This window comes from Sebastes fasciatus, chromosome 9, assembly GCF_043250625.1.
Source record: "Sebastes fasciatus isolate fSebFas1 chromosome 9, fSebFas1.pri, whole genome shotgun sequence".
NCBI classification, from domain to species: domain Eukaryota; kingdom Metazoa; phylum Chordata; class Actinopteri; order Perciformes; family Sebastidae; genus Sebastes; species Sebastes fasciatus.
In genome coordinates, this window is record NC_133803.1 from 6,423,569 (window position 1) to 6,443,351 (window position 19,783).

Genomic DNA, 19,783 nt, shown 5'->3' on the forward strand with positions numbered 1-19,783 from the left:
ACGTAGCACTTATTAGCTAAATGAATTTGTGACGGTTTTCAAATATGTTTCTTGTTTTAGTTTTTTTAACATGGGTAGTTTTTGTTTTCTTTATTGTTTATTATTTAAACAAACAGAACGAAATTAAAAACAAGAGGACAGATTCAGACTACAGCATCGACCCAAAAAGAAAGTTAAAAAAGTAAGAGAGAAAAGAAAAAACAGTTAACAAACTATTCCCCACGCCCGCACCCACTTTTGCTATCCCATACCTTCTGTCAAGGATAAAGAGGTAGTATGAGGCAGTCATTTATAAGCAGGGATCTTCTCATACACTGTATATTTTTAGAAATGCTGTACACTTTCAAGGGAATTCATGTTGTTTCCCCCCCCCCCAGTAACTCTACATTAGACCTACAGGCTGCTTGTTTTGTGTACAGGAGAACTGTAGTTGTTATCTCAGTGTGCCAGTGTCCATTCTTTTATTGTTGAAGAGTGGGATGTTTCCAGCAAGCAGACCATCGTGCTTTTGGGCTGCAGTGAGACCAGCTATAGAGGAAGACGCCTGAAGTAGCCTTTCATTGAGAAGTAGCACTGCTTGTGATACAGACAGAGGTCAGTCTCATCAACAGGCTGCACATACACTTTCAATGTTTAAATTCTGGGCAGACCCAAACTAATTAATTCATTTTCAATGTTTTGACCTCATTAGAATATGTGTGTGTGTATGTGTGGTTCTCTATTTCTGTATTTTTTTTACTATATAGACTACTTTTTTTGGGGATATGTTTCTCCCGCCCAGGCAGCTTGTTTCATACACATCACAGCCACGAACACACACAGGCCCACAGTTTGGTTGGTTATACATCATCATTCACTGTTGATAATTAAATAGCCTAATTGATGTTTTTACTTTGCAGTGGGTCACAGAGGTCATCAGGACATTCCACAACGTGCATGGTCAATAAACACATGTACATTGAACGCATAGAGGCATTATCCATTCTAAATATCCAGTTTTTAATTCATGAGATGGCAAATAAATACGGAAGCAGCGTCACTCTGATTTCCTGCGCTCCCTGCTGTCACTTGAATGGGTTGTTTCCATGGTAACAGACAACACACAAAGGCTTGCAGAGGACAGCGGTGCCACCTGGTCAATATGTCTTACCGAGGGTTAGTGAGCCGTGTTCCTCAGGACGAGCAGCAGGACTACGACGCTCAGCACGCCGCGGCGGAGTTCTACCGGCTGAACGGAGTCCCGCAGCAGATAGAGACAGCTCTGAACCAGCTGCTCCTCCAGCGGCCCGCCGACCTGCACGGTTACCTGGTAACGGGAGCGCTTTGTTTACGGAAACAGCTACGAGGAAAGTTATGCTAACGCTAACGTTAGCTAGCTACATTTATGGACAGCAACAGTTAACTGGCTACTTTGCTAACCACGTATCCTGATGCACTCCTATAGGCTAGCTGTTTACCTGCTCTTTACCAGGAGCCTATAGGCGCGAGTGCTGCGTTCAAGTGCTTCAAGAATGTCTGTATTTTGACAGAAATGCATGAACCACCCATAGGTTCTGTTTTACCCAGCCAACATCTGTATGTGGGGCCCATGTGGGCAGTGAATGGGCTGAAAAATGGGCCCTATATGGGATTGTCCGCAGGTTCCATAATGGCCTCGTGCCAATTGCCCTTGTGGGTTTCATGCAAGAGTGCACTGGGTGTTTTATGGGCCCAATCTGGGCAACATAAACCAAAACCCATCACGGCCCCAGGTTTAAGTTCTATGTGGGAACTACATGGGGACTACATGGCCTGAAATATGGTTTGTAAGCAGGTTTGTCCACAGTTTCCATGTTGGCCCCATGCACTAATTTCCCAGTAGTGACCCAACTAGGACCCACATAGGTAGCCCACATGGGGAGCCCATGTGGGACCAACTTAGTTGACTCAAGTGGGCGCCATTTGTGTTGCCCATTCTGAGCCCATGCACTAATTTCCCATTAGTGACCCACCTAGAACCCACTTGGGTAGCCCACATGGGGAGCCCGTACTTAGTTGATCCAAGTGGGCCCCAGATAAGATGCCCATTTTGGGCTCATACCCACTTGGTACCCAGGTACCCCCAGCATAACCCATGTGGGGCCCACATAACCATGTTGGCTGGGTATAAATAACATAAAACAATATACCACCATGGACACAGAATATAGCCTAGCCTATGTTCCAGCCTACTTCAACCTGCACTCCACCAGTTGATTTAACCAGCCAGGTTAGCTTAATTAAATCTTCAGAGGATAGAAATGTAGCAAATATGATTGAGAAAAGTTATTCTTATATAACGGTCACTGCTGGCTGTCAATCACTCAGCAAACTCCGACCAAACGGAGTTACTGTAATGCCTATTTCTCTCCTCAAATGTTTTCAGAAACATCTTTTAGTGTACTGTTTAGCTGTAAAATGAGACAGTTTGTGACCCGGCAGCCATAGGAACGCTCTCTCTCTCTCACTGAAATTACCTGTGATTGGCCAAAGTCAAGGGCTAGATTTTTTAAAGCCTGAAAACAGAGCCATGAGGAGGTGCAGAAGTCTAGTTTTCTCTCAGAACACTTGAATTACAATATGCTGAAAGGTTATTATGGAATTTTTTGCCCAATGATGCCAAAAACGTTCTGCCTACTGCACGTTTAAATGGTAAATGGACTTGCATTTATATAGCGTCTTCCAATCACTCAAAGTGCTTTACACTATATGTCAACATTCACCCATTCATACACTGATGGCAGAGGCTGCTGCTGAGGCTAAGTTGGCAAGGTTGCCCATCAGAATCTAATCCAAATACTCATTCACACACCGATGGCTATGCCTTCGGGAGCAATTTGGGGTTAAGTGTCTTGCTCAAGGACAAATTGACATGTGACCCGGAGCAGCCGGGGATCAAACCACCGACCTTCCGATCGATAGAACCTGCTCTACCCTCTGAGCCACAGCCGCCCCCATTGCAGTTTTAGCGAGACATTGAATCGCAAGTTGCTCCCCGGGCGCTTTACACCAGCCCACTGCTCCTACATGCTTAGCAAGGGTTAAATGCAGAGGTCAAATTTCATGTATGTGACAATTCAAATTTAAGTTAAAAAAACAAAAACAACAAGAGATATGAAGCAAATAGGCAAATGTAACCCTCCGTCTTTACAACTTTTTTTATCAGATATATTAAATGTTTAATTGTTATATTATATATTGTTATTCAAAACTTCCTTCCACATGTCAGCCACGGCTGGTTGCTAGCCAGTGTGTAGCTTTACAGAATGCTACCTGGCATTAATGAATGTGACATTAAGAATACTTCCTGATAGCAGTCTCTTGTGTTTCCTTGGACAGTGCTTCCTAATGAGACCTTCAAGCTGCTTCATTCTTTACCCTCATTGTTTCTGGGTCAGAAAGGACAGGACAAGCCGGGAAGGGAAGGAAGGATGTTTTTTAAGGGGAAACATTACATAGGCTACTCAGGAAAAGTGAATGAATGAATCAGCTGTATAGTGCAAGGTTAGATTAAAAATCTACACACATATTGACCTTAAGAGCACATCGTTTAAGAGGCTGCAATTCTGTGATACCAGAGTTTCTGTAATGGGATATTCAGGTCTTAAAAATGAATAAAATAGAATGGAATTGAGTCCAAAAGCTCTGTCATGTCAAGTCATCAATGACTTCTAATCAGTCTAATCATAATTGTATGACACATATTAATAGTTTGGTAATCAATATTTTAAGCAAAATGGAAAAGAAATCTACTTTTATTGTGATTTTGACCTCTTATAAGAGTTTCCTTCATTTTTGAGGAAGTTTTTTTTTTGGGGCTGTTTACTTTAAATGCAACACAGACCACCCAAGCAGCAATCAGTTGTATGAGAATATGTGTGTGTGTGTGTGTGTTAAAGTGGCAGTAGACAGTATTTTTTTGGCATCATTCAGTAAAAAAAATTCCATATTAATCAAGTGTTCTGAGAGAAAACTAGACTTCTGCACCTCCTCATGGTTCTGTTTTCAGGCTTTAAAAAATCCAGCCTGTGACTGAAGACTTTGACCAATCACAGGTCATTTCAGAGAGAGAGAGCGTTCCTATTGGCTGTGCTCTGGCTGGTGGGCAGTGCCTGGTATTTCCTCAACAAATCTCAACATGGCTGCCGGGTCAAAAACTTTCTCATTTTACAGCTAAACAGTACACTACAAGATGTTCCTGAAAACATTTGAGGAGAGAAATAGGCATTACAGTAACAGAATATTGATTCATATTTGATCAGCGCTGCCTAGTTTGACCATTTTGGTCGGAGTTCGTGAGTGATTGACAGCCGGCTCCGCTGGACGGCAGACTCCAGATCACCTCTGACTGGTTGTTTTCCTCCAGTCAGTGAAATCTTGCAGATGCCGTTAGGAGCACCGGAGGAAACAGAGGCACATGATTTTTTTTCAGAATACCTGTCTCATGCTCTACTGTCAGGATATATTGACCGTTTTTTAATCATATTTGCTCCATTTCTACCTACTGCAGCTCGTCCTTGGTGAATGATGAGTTAAAAACAACATTTTGCACAAATATCCCTGACTGTAATAGTATAAAGTATTTGAGCTGAATATGTAAATATTTATAAGGTAAATATTTGTATCTGTAGCAGTTTTAAACACATCTTAGATGGATCTATATTTTGTTAAGTGCCTGCTTTTCAAGGGCAAGAGTTCTGAAAACACACGAGGCTGAAAGAATCACATAACTTTAAACAAGTTCTGGAGAAAATGTACCTAATTTCTTTAACCCTTAACTGTCACTCTAGGCTAATTACTTTAGAAACCTATGTGCACCACCAAGGATCAGCAGCCTGAAGGGAAGGGAGGTTTATGATGCAAGAGGACAACTATCCATTGAGGCAGAAGTCTTCTGCGTCGTCTGGAACAAGGACACGGTAAAACTCATCACAAACATTTGGCTACAGACCCAATCCTTCCTTGTAAAAATCAGCACTATAGTCCGATAAGATTTCAACAGATCAACTTATAGCTCCCTGCTCGGACTGTGGCTGACGATCGCTCGTGTGGCAGATTCTGGATATTCAGTTCAGTGTATGCAGTAAGCGGAAAGTTTGAACAAATAAAGGGTTAACAAAGGAGATGTGATTCATTAGTGATGTGCTGATGGTCTGAAATGAGCGCACGGGGCCTCTTCAGACATGCGGTAGGCTGATGTGAAGAGGCAGCTGGAGGCGAAAAGGGAGCAAAGACGGTAGCAATCAGAAAACAGCCCATGACCCTTGACCCTTGCCATTTCAGTTTTTACAGTATCACATAAGCCAGAAAGATGAGATGTGACACCGTGAACCAAGGTCACGCTGAGGTCACAGAGGGCACAGAACTGTGGTCTAGCCAATAGGCATGCATCAACGCTTTTACTCAACAATATTACTTAATGCTATTATAACTTCATTATCAGGAGGAGCAGGCCCCTCCGTGCCAAAGATAGATAATAACAATTATAATATCTTAGTCAAATCCAGTCTATAAGTCCCAATATCACAAATCATATGACACCTTCTGTCCTTAGACCCTATCGATACAGCATATGCATTGTATGGTAGGGCTGTGTATTGCCAAGAATCTGGCAATACGATACGTATCATGATACTGGGGTTCAATATATTGCGATACTGTAAGCAGGGTGGTATATTACATTTAAAAAAAATCGAATTTTAGGAAAGCTGTCATGGTATAAAGAACACACGACTATATGCATAAAATATGAGTAAAAACTTTTTTATGCAATCAGAACAGTTGGATCTGCATTCACATTTCTCACAGTCCCTGTAACCAACATCATAGCACTAATTTGAGAGGCACATACACTGAGAGGGAGCATCTCTTTGCAAATGAAATAAAATATATACTGAGTTAATGTTTGCATGTAAATTATTAATTAAATATCGACAGTATCACAAAACATAATATCGTGATATTTTAGATATTTCCTTACACCCCTATTGTATAGTATATTAAAATATAAATAAATAAGATTTATAACAACTTGAAAAGCACAGAATTAAAAATTATTTAAGAGAAAGCTTTTCTAAAATAATGTGTTTATAGGTGAGGTTTATTAAAAGATAAAGAGCTAGTTTGCCTGATATCCTCCAGCAGATCGTCCTAGAGCCTCGACCTGGGAACTACTAACAAAGACCTAGTAGTCTTCAAAAGTGTGAAGCAGCTGAAGCTGTGGAAGGTTGCATTGGCAGCATTATAGAGAGCTGCAGGAATCTACATGTAATATAAAAGCATGCCATTACAGTTTTGCTTTGTAGATAAAAATGATCAAATTTTTTTGAAATGTCACAAAGGCGAAAGAAACAGGATTGGACAGAAATCACATGAAGGTTGAATTCAGCTTTTCCCTGAGATTTTTGCGATGGAGCTTTATGTTGGAAGACAAGGAACCTTAGTGTATGGAAATGTGACTAACTGGAGATTCTGATCCTGTGATAATAACGTCTGATTTATGTGAGTTTATCTAAAAGAAGTTTTAAATTCGGTGAGGGTGACATGTAGTTTGCTCACTTTCATGATATCAATAGAATCAAAAGACAAGTAGATCCTCCATGAAGTTGGAAGCTGCAGCATATCAGTTAATGGTGATGCTCAGTCTTTTGAAGATGAAGTTTTATGTAAAAATCGTATCAATTCAGTCATCTTGGTGGCCAAGCTGTACAAAGCACACAGAATGTCCTGTCATGCTCCATCGTAGACTGTCAAAGTCAAACAAGGACATAAACATGATCATATAAGTCTACAAATGATGCAGGATGTTGAGAATTCATATAAACTGTAACAATTTTGTGGCAAATAGCTTGTCGTTATCCTTTTGAAGAACTTTTTCCCTGTCTCGGTGTTCAGAGCATGTCCTCAGCTGCTGTCTCCAGCCTCTTTGGGCCGAAGGAGACATCGGTGGACTGGAAAGCAAAGAGTCAGGAGAGGGCTGACCATGTGATGACTGCTGCCCAGTGGATCAATGGACCTCTGAACAACATGCTGAAGGGACAAAACCCCTGTGACCAATCAGATATTGACCATACACTCAGGTAAAGTTCAAATGTCATTCAAGTTACTGTGGAGGGTTTCATCTCTGGAGGGATATTGAATTGCTCATCTGTTTCCAAATACTCCACACTCCTTCTAATTGAGATTTTTGTGCTGTTTTTTGTAATAATAATTACTGTACATTTCATATTCTTCCAAACGTCTTGGGCTGACCACCACAATTGAATGTAAGTTTCCTTACATTCAATTGTGGTGGTCAGCCTGCTTTCAAAAGTTACTAGTTTCAGTGGAACATGTTGGTCTGTTTGGTAATAAAAGTTGCTGGAGAAGCTTTTATATTATGATAAGAATAAATTCTGGGAGAAAAAATACTTGACTGTTTTTCATAAAATAGTCAAATTTCATGTTCATTGGATCTATTCGTGGAGCTGCTTCAATTCCTGAGTAGCCCAGTGTCACATGACTAACAAGTTCATTTGAAACACTTAACCATTATTTATAAATGTGCACTAGAAATGTTGGAATTACAGAATTCATGCACTTAGCAACACTAATTCACATTAATCTGAAATTCCATCATCTTAATCATTAACTACAAGGTTAACACACCAACATAATTATATTATGTATGCATGTACTATTTTATAGTACACAGTAATGAGTAGGATATCTGTCTCCTGTAATGAAACGCATTGAAGGTAGACTGTAGACATGGCTTGAGTTGGAAAAAATAATTGCATACAATACTGTGTCATCTGCATAGAAATGGATACTATAAGTCTGTACAGGAGCAATAATATTGTTTATGTAGATTGTAAACAATAATGGGCCGAGCACAGAACCTTGTGGCATCTCCTTATTAAGTGAGGTTGGGTACTAAATATTTAGTACAAATAGTTAGTACTTACACACTTATACACATTCATTTGCTGTCTTATTGCATTCGCCCCATGAAGAACCAGTTACAGATGAGATGTAATTTGTGTTCTGTAATTGTTGCAGCAATTTCTTCATGGCCCGCTACCTGGAGGAGAAGGACATCCGGAACAAGGAGCAGGAGGATTCACCCAGTGAGCCTGACGTGGTGCCGTCTTCTGCACCGCCTGCACTGACTAAAGACAAGAAGAATGTTGATAAAGGTAGGGTAGCAACTAGTTGTGCAACAGTACTGCTCCTCAGTGTTTGGTATCAATATCACAATTTCTCTATCAGCATCCACAGCATGAACCTAAACAAGCCTGTGTGTTTGCTTGAGTTGTAGAACGAATAGATTGTCTTCTGGAGACAAGAAGCGTCAAGCAAAGCCCAACTTTGGGCGCAGCTTAAACATGAGCTCAAACATGAGCTCAAACTGTGCTGTGTCGCGATCATAGACTGCTCTCTTCCGCCGGGAAACGACAGTTGGTGTAGCTGTATTGTCGTCCGGCTGGAAACAGTAGGGATTATACACGCTGTTCAGTTCTAGAAACAAGTTGAGATAACGAAAAGGAAAAAAAGTGTGAAAATTTGTCATAAACCGGGAGAAATACAGGAGAATTGTGACCCCGGGAGGACCCTGGACAGGGCGATGAAAAACGTGAGTCTCCCGGGAAAATCGGGAGGGTTGGCAAGTATGCCCATGAGCCTCTAAAGGATAAGCGGTTGTAGCTAATGGATGAATGGATCTATACTACACATCTGTTCTTATACTTTCTTTTGCTGCTGTGACAGTTTCCCTGCGTAGGAGATTTATCTTATTGTCTGTTGCTCATTTAAGTTGCTCTATAAAGGGCATCACCTGGAAGCCCAAAATGTGCATTCACACTCCCTCTGTCACATGAATATCTGTGTCCTAGTGTGTAACTGTCTGTCTTTTTGTTGCTTACATCGCAGGCAAAAAGAGCAGCGCTGCAGAGAAGCCTTTTCCTCCAGCAGAGCCATCGGAACCGGTTTTGCCTGGGAGCTCGGCAATCGGCTCGGTGTCTCTGGCTGTGGCCAAAACTGGGGCAAAAATACTCGGTATCCCTCTCTACAAATACATAGCAGCTCTGAAGAACACAGAGGTTAGACCACGCAAGCTGCTGTGCTAGTATTGTGGTTGCTGTGCATCTCTCTTTCTCTCTCTCTCTCAACCCAACCGGTCGAGGCAGATGCCTCCCGGTTCTGCCCAAGGTTTCTACCTGTTAAAGGGGAGTTTTGCCACTGTAGCACCTAGTGCATGCTCATGGGGGAATCTCTTGTTGGGTCTCTAAAATTATAGAGTACGGTCTAGACCTGCTCTACATAAAAATGTGTTGAAATAAGTTCTTTTATGATTTGACGCCATATAGAAATAAATAGAATTGAACAAAGCACAAACACACATATTCACACAAACACGACACTGGGAGCTAATGATGTCTTCAACCATTTTATTATTCAGGCTCCGACACAGTTTCACATGCCGGTCTCTCTGGTAACTTTGCTGAGCTGCGGAAAGACTTCTCCTGGAAAGCTGAGTTTACTGGAGGAAGTCATCCTGATCCCCAGAGCTGGACAACGAGTCAAACAAGTACTCACCACTCACGTGTTCTATCCGTTGGTAGTTTGTATAGACCTGTTCGCTATATAAAGTTAGCGTTCTTTGTGCAAGTTCTTTTGCTTCCTTTGTTGTTGCTATGATGTGGTTTATTATTGGTAAGGCACCTCAGTTCTTACCGTATTCAATTCTCACTATAGCGGTTGTTAAACTGTGAACTTCTTTTAACAGATCATCACAATGACCCTTGAGTTACAGAAGGAGATGACGAGAATAATGAACTCTTCAACAAAAGCCGGGGTGAGGGACATTGCAATTTATTCACTGTAAGAATAGGTTCATACAGGCTTTATGAGAGCACATAATGTAAAAGGTGAAGGCCGGATTCAAGGCTTTTTCTGTTCCAGAGCTTTCCTAAAAGTTGTATACAAAAAGGGAGATTTGTTTTCCTTTTTCATGGCTAATCTTCAAATTAACTCAGGTATGCAGACCTGGAGGCAGGTCGAAATGCTTGTTAAAGCATTCAATACTTCTACTGTTTACCTTTTCCTTCATGCAGGATTTGTACTGTACAATCTGAGTTATCTCCTGCATTGTTCAATGACCCGTAGCCCTAACATTCATAATGTGAACAGTGAAGAGAGTGGATGTACAAACACGTCTTCTAATAATCTTGCAAGGGCAACCGTCTCATTCAAACCTATGAATGGATACTTAACCATTGTCATTCACATGTAGCTTCAGCTAAGCACAATCCATGTTGTTGACGAGGTGAACCGTGTCTTTGCTCCAAGGCCGCCCAGGCAATGCTGTGTGACAGCGGAGCGCCGGCTGTGACCTACGAGCGTCCCGAGCAGCCTCTAGATCTGATCACTGAAGCTTGCGCTAACTTTGGACTGGCGTTGGGAACAGAGATCCATTTGGCGCTGAACTGTGCTGCCCTTGAGTTAATGGACTATGTAAGTAGATGAAAGGGAGTAGCCGGCTTTATGTCAGCCAAGGTGTTTGGAGTCCTTGTGTAAATCAATTCGGATGCACTTTCTATGACGCCCATGTCTATAATGCATTATAAACATACTTCTAATGCATTACGATCTGCTTATTACACGGCTGTGTTGAATACTCGATTCTGATTGGTCAATCACGGCGTTCTGCAGTCTGTAATTTCTTCATAACAGACCGTTGCTATGTATAGCAGACAGTTGCTATGTATAGCATACCGTTGCTGTGTATAACAGACCGTTGCTATGTATAACAGACCGTTGCTATGTATAGCAGACCGTTGCCATGTATAACAGACCGTTGCTATGTATAACAGACCGTTACTATGTATAGCAGACCGTAGCTATGTATAACAGACCGTTGCTATGTATAGCATACCGTTGCTATGTATAGCATACCGTCACTATGTATAGCAGACCGTTGCTATGTATAGCAGACCATAGCTATGTATAGCACACCGTTGCTATGTATAACAGACCGTTGCTATGTATAGCATACCGTTGCTATGTATAGCATACCGTTGCTATGTATAGCATACCGTCACTATGTATAGCAGACCGTTGCTATGTATAGCAGACCATAGCTATGTATAGCAGACCGTTGCTATGTATAACAGACCGTTGCTATGTATAACAGACCGTTGCTATGTATAGCAGACCGTTGCCATGTATAACAGACCGTAACTATGTATAGCATACCGTTACTATGTATAGCAGACCGTTGCTATGTATAGCAGACTGTAGCTACGTATAGCAGACCGTTGCTATGTATAACAGACCGTTGCTATGGGCGCAGTTCTGATGTCGGACTCTGGAGGACCGTTTATGTGTCAAAATATTGATTTCTTCAGTAAGTAGCAGTGTAATAAGCGGGATAATGTACAGCTAGCCGGTCGTTGTTGTGAAAGAGAGACCCCTCCACTTCGCGTCGGCGGCATCGCCCTGTCGGGCTCGCTGTACATTATCCGTTACATATAGCTCTGTATAGTTATAAGCACTCATAAATATTCATAATGCGTTATAACAATAATCATAACATATTATAAAACATTTTATAATGACTTATAAAGTCAAGTATCATAATAATTCATAATTGCTGCTCACTCAATGACAATTTTATATTTTATAATGCATTACAATCACTGATAATGTGATTATTATTAAGTTACTCTAAGTGGTCATTGTTTGCTTTAAGTAAAGTGAAACAAATATCATAAATTCTATGCAAGAGCAATACGCAACATGTTGTAAAGTCCGTATTTGTTTTGTATTTGTTTAACAGGTCATTACAGAAACTGAGGACTCTAATTTGACACGTTTTGATGATGATGAACATGAGCATTTCACTAATGATGATAATAATGATTACAATGCATCATAAAAAGATTATAATGTATTGCAACTATGAGAATTATGATACACTATGGGCCTCATGTAGCAACATTCTCGTAATTTTTTCTTATCTTTTCTATAGATAGATAGATAGCATTATTAAATATTTATTATTATATTGCATTATAAGTATGTTCACAATGCAGTATGGACATCATAGAAAGTGCTACCATCAGTTATATATGCACACAGCTGACAAGGTCAGTTCACATGCAAATACAGCATAGCAGTAGGCCCACAGCTGATAGAGACAGCGAAGAGAATCTAATCAGTTTGCTTCTCCTCTCCCCCTCAGTCTAAAGGAAAGTATGAAATTGCAACCGGAGTTTTGAAGTCTCCAGATGAATTAGTTGATATGTACCAAACCCTCATCAGCAAATACCCAGCAGTGGTGGCCTTAATCGATCCATTTAGGAGAGAGGTGAGTCAAAATTATTATTATCGTTCTTTCATCAATATGTCCAATATCATGTATATAGAAATATATTGTTTATATATTGTAGACAATATTAGCAAGTTAATTTGGGGGGGTGCATGTAGAAAAGATGGGAATTGGGCTCGAACAAAGTGTTGTACTTGAAAATACAGGAAAAGGTCATGTTTAGATAGGGCACGTTTGTCTGTCAGGCTCTGAAAGCTAGGAAAAAAGATCATATTCATAATCTTCTTTCCATCCCGAAAACAGTCTATTCTACTCTGACATATGACAAGTTGTCATAGTTACAGATGTGGACTTCCTTAATTTACAGTAAACAACTTTAGTTTTCGTATATAAACAGCATTCAGCCCTGTGGACCCACCGCCTGCAGGGACAGACATTGGGGTCAGGTTCGATATCAGCTGGGTGGGGACCTAGGCGTGCTGCCCCTGGCATCGCAGACTGGTTGTAGGGTCGTCACTCTCCAGCAGAGAAGTAGCCAGAGCTATAGTGCTGAAGTTGGGCTCACCTCTACACATGGCACTGGGTCTAGAACCAAACTTCTGGAGAGGGGCTGGACTCTCTCCTTTTCTGGAGTCGCCCAGGGAGACAGGCAATGGGTGGGGGCGTGGGGGTAGTCACAAGCCCCTAACTGAGCGCCGCTGTGTTGGAGTTCTTCCCGGAGAACAAGAGGGGCACTTTGGAGTATCCAGCCTTCTTGGAGTCTCTGGGTGGAGTCCTTCAAAAGGGGAACTTCAATGTCCACATGGGCAACGATGAAGAAAGCTGGAGGAACGGCCTGCCCTATCTGAACCTGAGTGGTGCTTTGTTATTTGACTTCTGTGCTAGTCATGGATTGGCAATAGCATAAGTGCACTTGGTACCAGAACACCGTATAGGCCAAAGATTTATGATCGACTTGTATCATCACATCTGCAGCTGTATGACTTGGACAGTTGGGTAAAGAGTGGTGCAACTGATCACCACCTGATTTACATTGTTGTTGATCTTATTTGTTATTATCTAAGTTTAACCTGATCATATTACTTGGTCAAAATTATACAATTTAGTTGTTTTTATTGATTTTTATAGTGTGCACAATGGTAGAATGTGATGATGCACAGGGTAAATGTCATGGCCAAAGGCTCCATTGTGTGCACATAGCCTCCTGTAGTGGATATCAGTAGTATTTTAGAGCCAGATTCCCTTTAAAGAGGTAGATTTGGCACACTTTGGGTATCTATCAGGTCGTGGTTGATGATCGAACCGTACGATGTGAACACATAAATCGTGAGATTTGGCTTTACACATCGCAAACAATCTACTTGTACAGTAGGAGCAGGAGTTACACAACAACATTTCTAAAATCGACAGTGTACGCCCAGCTTTATTAGTGTCACCGACAGATGTTTTTCAAGATGTGCAAACTTTTATGACAAGCAGGTGTAGAACCAAGGAAACTCCAATAGTAATATGGTTTGAGCAGTGATTTTTGTGTGTGTGTACGCTTATACATATGTCTGATCATTTGTGCAGCATGTTCTATGCTCAAATGTGTATCCTTGTTCTTGTGCCCTGTAAGGACATAGACCAGTGGAAGAAGCTGAGCAACGTGATCGGAGATTCGTGCTCGCTGCTCTCTGACATCACGTACAAGTCAAAGGCCCCGCCCCTTCCAGGAGTCAGCGGTCACATCTTAAAACACTCTGATGAGATGACAGTCAGTGATTTGATATGCATCACATCTGAGCACCAAGGTAACAGATCCACTGAGGTGGGGGTAGAGGAGAAGAAACTGGGTGGGGATAGATAGCAGTGCTGCTGTAAGGTGGCACAATACTGCTCAACTCAACTTCCAGAAACAGAATTCTTTGACTTTCTGGCTCTACAAGAAGCACATTTGCTTTTTAAGCTTTTCAGTTTGACTCAAATCCTCGTCAGGAGCAGGTGGAGGTAAACACTAATGATGTCTCAGGCTGAAACTGTTTGTAAAACAGAACATCAACACGTCAACACCCAGTGCTCACAGTTCATTGAGGAAATACAGAACAGTTACTAGATAAATTTGTGTAAAATAAGTTTGGAATATACTGACTGTACATCACATTGCTTCCACCACTGCTTACCAGTAATTTAAACCCCCTCCACCTCCCCAACCTCCTCCTACATTCAAAATAAAACTCATGTGCATTCAGTACCTGTTTAAATTCAATATTTGAGCTGTTGTGTACGGTGTGGCAGGGTGAGTTCAATCCAATTTATTTTTGTAAAGCGTCAAATAAGAAGAACAGAAAGTTATCTCGAGACGCTTTTCATATAGAGCAGGCGTTGAACTCAGTAATAACCCAGCCAAACTCACGAGAAAGAGCGTGGGCTGTTTTGTTGTTTTGTTCACATTAGAGTGTTTGCCTTGTACTCCACATAGGTCGGGGACACTTGTGTTAAGGAATTAACCATTTATAGCAAATGGTTGTGCGGTTAGATTCGGAAAAAAAGGCTCTGCTGTTCGAGAAAGCTCTCGAACGAGGATTCTGTTTGGAGAACTAATCTCTCTTTAATAAACATGCATGAACAATAAATCTTAGTTGAAGCTGCAGTGAGTAGAAATGGAGGAAATATGATCTCAAGGTGCTCCTAACGGCATCTGCAAGATTTAACAGACTGTAGGAAAACAAGCAGTCAGAGCTGATCTGGAGTCTGCCGTCCAGCTGCCGTCTATGAGAGCCACGAGTCAATCACTCACAAACTCCGACCAAACGGTCAAACTAGGCAGCGCTGATCAAAATATGAATCAATATTCTGTTACTGTAATGCCTATTTCTCTCCTCAAATGTTTTCACAATCATCTTGTAGTGTACTGTTTAGCTGTAAAATGAGAAAGTTTGTGACCCGGCAGCCATGTTGAGATCTCTTCAAGGCCTATGGAAAGGAGGCTGGGTCACGGGCGGACATGGGTTTTGGGGTATGGAGTATAACACATGCGCAGTGTAACTGAAGCTGCGGTGGTGCGTTGCGATTGGCTCAATTTCGGCAAGTGCATGCCAGATTTGAATGTGCATATGTTGTACCCCCCGGAGATATGACATGTTGATGACGCGTGACCCAGCCTCCTTTCTATATCTTGAGGAAATACGAAGCACCGCCCACCAGCCGGAGCACAGCCAATAGGAACGCTCTCTCTCTCTGAAATGACCTGTGATTGGTCAGTCTTCAGTCACGGGCTGGATTTTTTAAAGCCTGAAAACAGAGCCGTGAGGAGGTGCAGAAGTCTAGTTTTCTAGGAGGCTGCAGCTGCAACAGTGTTGACATGAAGGTAGCAGCAGAGTAACAGTGAGAAGTGTCATGTTATGTTTGGGGCGGCGATAGTTCAGTCTGTTGGGACTTGGCTTGGGAACCGGAGGGACGCCGGTTCAAGTCCCCGCATGGGCCATGTATGGACTGTGAACGGTGCCAGTTCTCCTCTTTGAGCAAGACACCGGACCCCACAAACTGCTCCCCTAGTGCTGTATAGTGGCTGCCCACTGCTCTTAATACTAGGATGGGTTAAATGCAGAGACTGGTGTGCTGTGCAATACAATGTGTGACAATAAAATCTGATTTACATTTACATTCTAATAGCTGAGCTGTATATCTGCATGAATATGATTGGTCATATTAGTCAGCTGGTATAGCCAAACAGCTGACGGTGACGCACAAATGAAGCAGCTGATGCATAGTGAAGCTTTATATAACTATATCAAAATCACTCTTTTATTTCATCTGTGAAATATTGCTTATGGTATTTGCTATCAGTGCTGATTATGTGCGTCTGCGTGTGTCTCCACCAGGTTCAGTGTTAATGGGAACAACGTGCAGTGAGCCCTGCAGTGACGACTGTTTGTCAGATATAGTAAGTCTGATTCCCTCTCTTTCATTTTGTGTTTCCGGCTTCATGTCGTTTTGTCTGATCAGAGAACAGTTCTGCATCTTTTCACCACATTGTGTTTGTTCACAGTTTTTCTCAATCGCTTTGGCTCATTTTTCGAAACAGACTTAACTTTCTCTGTTATTGCTGTTGTCACAACTATTTGATGGGACAACAAATGGGTCAACCCTGGAAATGTTTCAAATACACAAATCTCTGTTTTATTCTACTTTTTGTTGACACTGACAGCTGACTGTATTATACCAGAATGTAAGCTTTGTCCTGCTGAATGCTGTTGTGTATCACACGGAGCTGTTTACGTTCCCATTTCAACAATAGGTCAAATGCTCTACAATACTGTAATAGTTAAATGATATACACATTTGTATGTATACAGTACATTTACAGTATTTGTGTAGCAGTAACAGACAAACAAACAAACCAACGCCGGTGAAAACATAACCTCCTTCTTAGGCCAAATTTTATTTTTTTATTTCAGCCTTCTAGGGGCAAAAACTGGGGACCGACTGACATAGTGAACTATAGAAAGTGATAAAATAATACAAACACGATCCTTTAATTATCCCTCAGGTTAACAACTCGAATCATTGGACATTCCATTCTCCTCTTTTTAAACAACAACAGCTCTTTTCATATTTTTCCCATATTTTTTATTGTAAAGTTTTCCATTTTCTATTTATGTTTTCTTTTTTTACTTTTGCAGTACTTGTTTTATCTTTTTTCCTTTCTGTTCATTATTATGCACCAAAATACCAAGGCTGATTCTGATTGATTTTTTTTTTTTTAAATTCAATGATTCCAGCTCCTCAATGTGAGTACTTGATAATGTTCTATGATAGTAAACTGTATACTGATTATAAAGGAATATGAATATGTCAACTTAGGTTCTGGGAAATTGTGATGGGCATTTTTATAGACCAAACCTATAATTGAGAACATGTATGCAGATTCTTGGCCAATGACAGTAATCATTAGTTGCAGCCCTAATTACTAGCAGTGTATCCCTGCATGACAACATGGGGAGGAACTTTGTAATCCAACTTAAACCTTTAGCTGCCATGACCGACAAACACACGCCCCTATCACATCCCCTCCACTTCTTAGGTCAGCCTTCTCAACTTGGATCATTCCTCCTACCAGCCTTCACTTTCATTAAGTGTCTAAATACAACAGCAACGTCATCAGTGGAACCCCCAGAGACCTGGAATCTGTCCTGGTTTCTGTCCCCCCCTCCCCTTGCTGGTTTCTGTCTCCCAGTGTTGTTCTTCCTCTCCTCCCTTCAGGCTGTGGGTCTGGGCCTGGACTATGTCAAACTGGGAGGTCTGAGCGGTGCTGAGAGGATGACTAAATACAACCGGCTGATTTCTATAGAGGAAGAACTGGCCCAACAGGGAATCCTGGGTAGGTTTTTTTTATACTCCTCCCGTCGGACAGAGAAAAGGGAGGCCAGACAAAGCCAGAGAGAGAGAGAGAGAGGTAGTAATCCCTAGATGGATGTGAAAGGAAACTGTGTGTGAGGAATCATACAAATGTGTATTTGTGTGTGTGAGAGTGGAAGAATGACCCCCTCCCCCACCCCCCATTTGGATCTGTTAATTGGCCACCTAATTACACACAGGGACAAATACTTTCCCATCCATCATTTCCAAAAAGCAGGCAGGGACACCGGAGGGTTAATGAGGGATGAGTATATCTGTGTGTAATCAATTCCCGTCAAAAAAAAGTTGAATGAACATGTTTATTGGTATTTAATGTTAGCGTTGACACGACACGCTGAAGCCCGGAGTGAAAAGGCTCCGTGTGCTTCAGCTGCACAAACATCATTTCAGTCCAGTAACCTGAGGCATCTGTGGTCTAGCTTTTGTCCGCTCACTTCGTTTCATTATGTTGTCTCGTCCACAGTCTCCGAGGAGAGGCGCCCCCCTCCGCTGTTCACTGAGAAACCACAGGAGCAGTCCGCTGCTGCAGAGAGTGTACCGTCTGACACGGCCTGCTCCCAGCTGCCGGTTTTATCCACGAAATAGGAGCGATTTTAAAAAAGGTCTCAAATCTGTCTCAAGTCAGAGCTACCGCATGACAGCTCACTTCCATCATTTCATTCTGCTGTTATCCGTCATTTGCATGTCCGCATTTCACTCATAAAACATGCTGAGTTGATTATAAACAAAATGCATTAACTAGTGTTAACATTCAGATTTATTTAAAAACTGGGGTAAAAAAAAAGAAATTATTATGAAGCTATTCAGAGAGGGAGTAAACATAACCTTATGTTTATATATATATATATATATATATATATATATATATGTATATATGTATATACATATATATATTTTGGCGAGGAAAAACTGGCATGGTCATTTTCAAAGGGGTCCCTTGACCTCTGACCTCCAGATATGTGAATGAAAATGGGTTCTATGGGTACCCACGAGTCTCCCCTTTACAGACATGCCCACTTTATGATGATCACATGCAGTTTGGGGCAAGTCATAGTCAGGTCAGCACACTGACACACTGACAGCTGTTGTTGCCTGTTGGGCTGCAGTTTGCCATGTTATGATTTGAGCATATTTTTTTATGCTAAATGCAGTACCTGTGAGGGTTTTTGAACAATATTTGTCATTGTTTTGTGTTGTTAGTTGATTTCCAATAATAAATATATACATACATTTACCACTCCCATGTTGATAAGAGTATTAAATACTTAATTAAATCTCCCTTTAAGGTACATTTTGAACAGATAAAAAATGTGTGATTAATTTGCGATTAACTATGGATAATCATGCGCTTAATCGCGATTAAATATTTGAATCGATTGACAACCCTAATATTTATCATTAATCATCTCCACAACAATATCCAAACATTGCAGCACTCGTGAGCCATAACAGCCTTCAGTATTCACTACTATGGAAACAGAAGAGATCCGCTGGTGAAGGTCATTATTTCATGCAACCACTATTTAGAGCATGTTTTTCATGAATAATGTATGTATTGTTTAATTACGCAATTTTTTATTGAAAAAAAGAAGACTATTCAGTTTCTATTAGTTTTGAATTTGTATGTTTGTCAAAGTAGAAAAACACGGAATATATATATTCACCCACTTGTATATTTTGAACTTTTAATTTGCATTCGTGTCAACCCTTTGGCCTTCATTAGTGTTACTTAGAAAAGTCCTCTGAAGCAGCATGCAGATCAGTGATGCCACCCTTTAAAATAAAGCTTTGTCTACTTGGATCCCCTTCTCACATTTTGCACATGTGGTTGTGACCAGTTCAACCGTAAGATAATTTTTTATTATTATTATTTTATATGAATAATAGCAGATGTCAAATTCTGCTTTTCAAATCACAAGAAATTTTTAAGTTTAGCAGAAATGCCTCCTCTATTCTGTAAATCATCTCGCGTCCTCAGATGGTCCCGGCCCCCCAGGTTGGGAACTATTAATCTAGAATACCTTTAAAGGTCCCATATCGTGCTCATTTTCAGGT

General features: G+C 41.1%; 1 protein-coding gene across 4 annotated transcripts; it reads left to right on the forward strand.

The window, feature by feature from the left end:
- Nucleotides 1-1,060: 1,060 nt before the first annotated feature.
- eno4 (enolase 4) lies at nt 1,061-18,965 on the forward strand. 4 transcript variants are annotated; one of them, XM_074645635.1, is made up of 13 exons: nt 1,061-1,309; nt 4,809-4,937; nt 6,913-7,097; nt 8,059-8,195; nt 8,929-9,098; nt 9,458-9,616; nt 9,785-9,853; nt 10,348-10,512; nt 12,242-12,367; nt 13,947-14,121; nt 16,192-16,253; nt 17,573-17,690; nt 18,192-18,965. In XM_074645635.1, exons 1-13 carry the CDS (start codon nt 1,073-1,075, stop codon nt 18,311-18,313), a joined length of 1,854 nt encoding a protein of 617 aa, XP_074501736.1. In that variant the 5' UTR covers nt 1,061-1,072; the 3' UTR covers nt 18,314-18,965. The 4 variants fall into 4 exon arrangements, with proteins under 4 accessions (XP_074501736.1, XP_074501738.1, XP_074501739.1 ...); XM_074645636.1 differs by having other exon boundaries at nt 1,063-1,309; nt 9,458-9,586; XM_074645637.1 differs by lacking the exon at nt 10,348-10,512.
- Nucleotides 18,966-19,783: the final 818 nt, after the last annotated feature.

Excerpts from the sequence above, each read along its gene's own strand:
- eno4 (XM_074645635.1), top strand. The coding sequence starts at position 1,073 with ATGGGTTGTTTCCATGGTAACAGACAACACACAAAGGCTTGCAGAGGA. Across the intron at positions 9,617-9,784 it reads CTCACGTGTTCTATCCGTTG|ATCATCACAATGACCCTTGA; the intron begins GTAGTTTGTATA and ends TTCTTTTAACAG. Across the intron at positions 12,368-13,946 it reads TCGATCCATTTAGGAGAGAG|GACATAGACCAGTGGAAGAA; the intron begins GTGAGTCAAAAT and ends GTGCCCTGTAAG.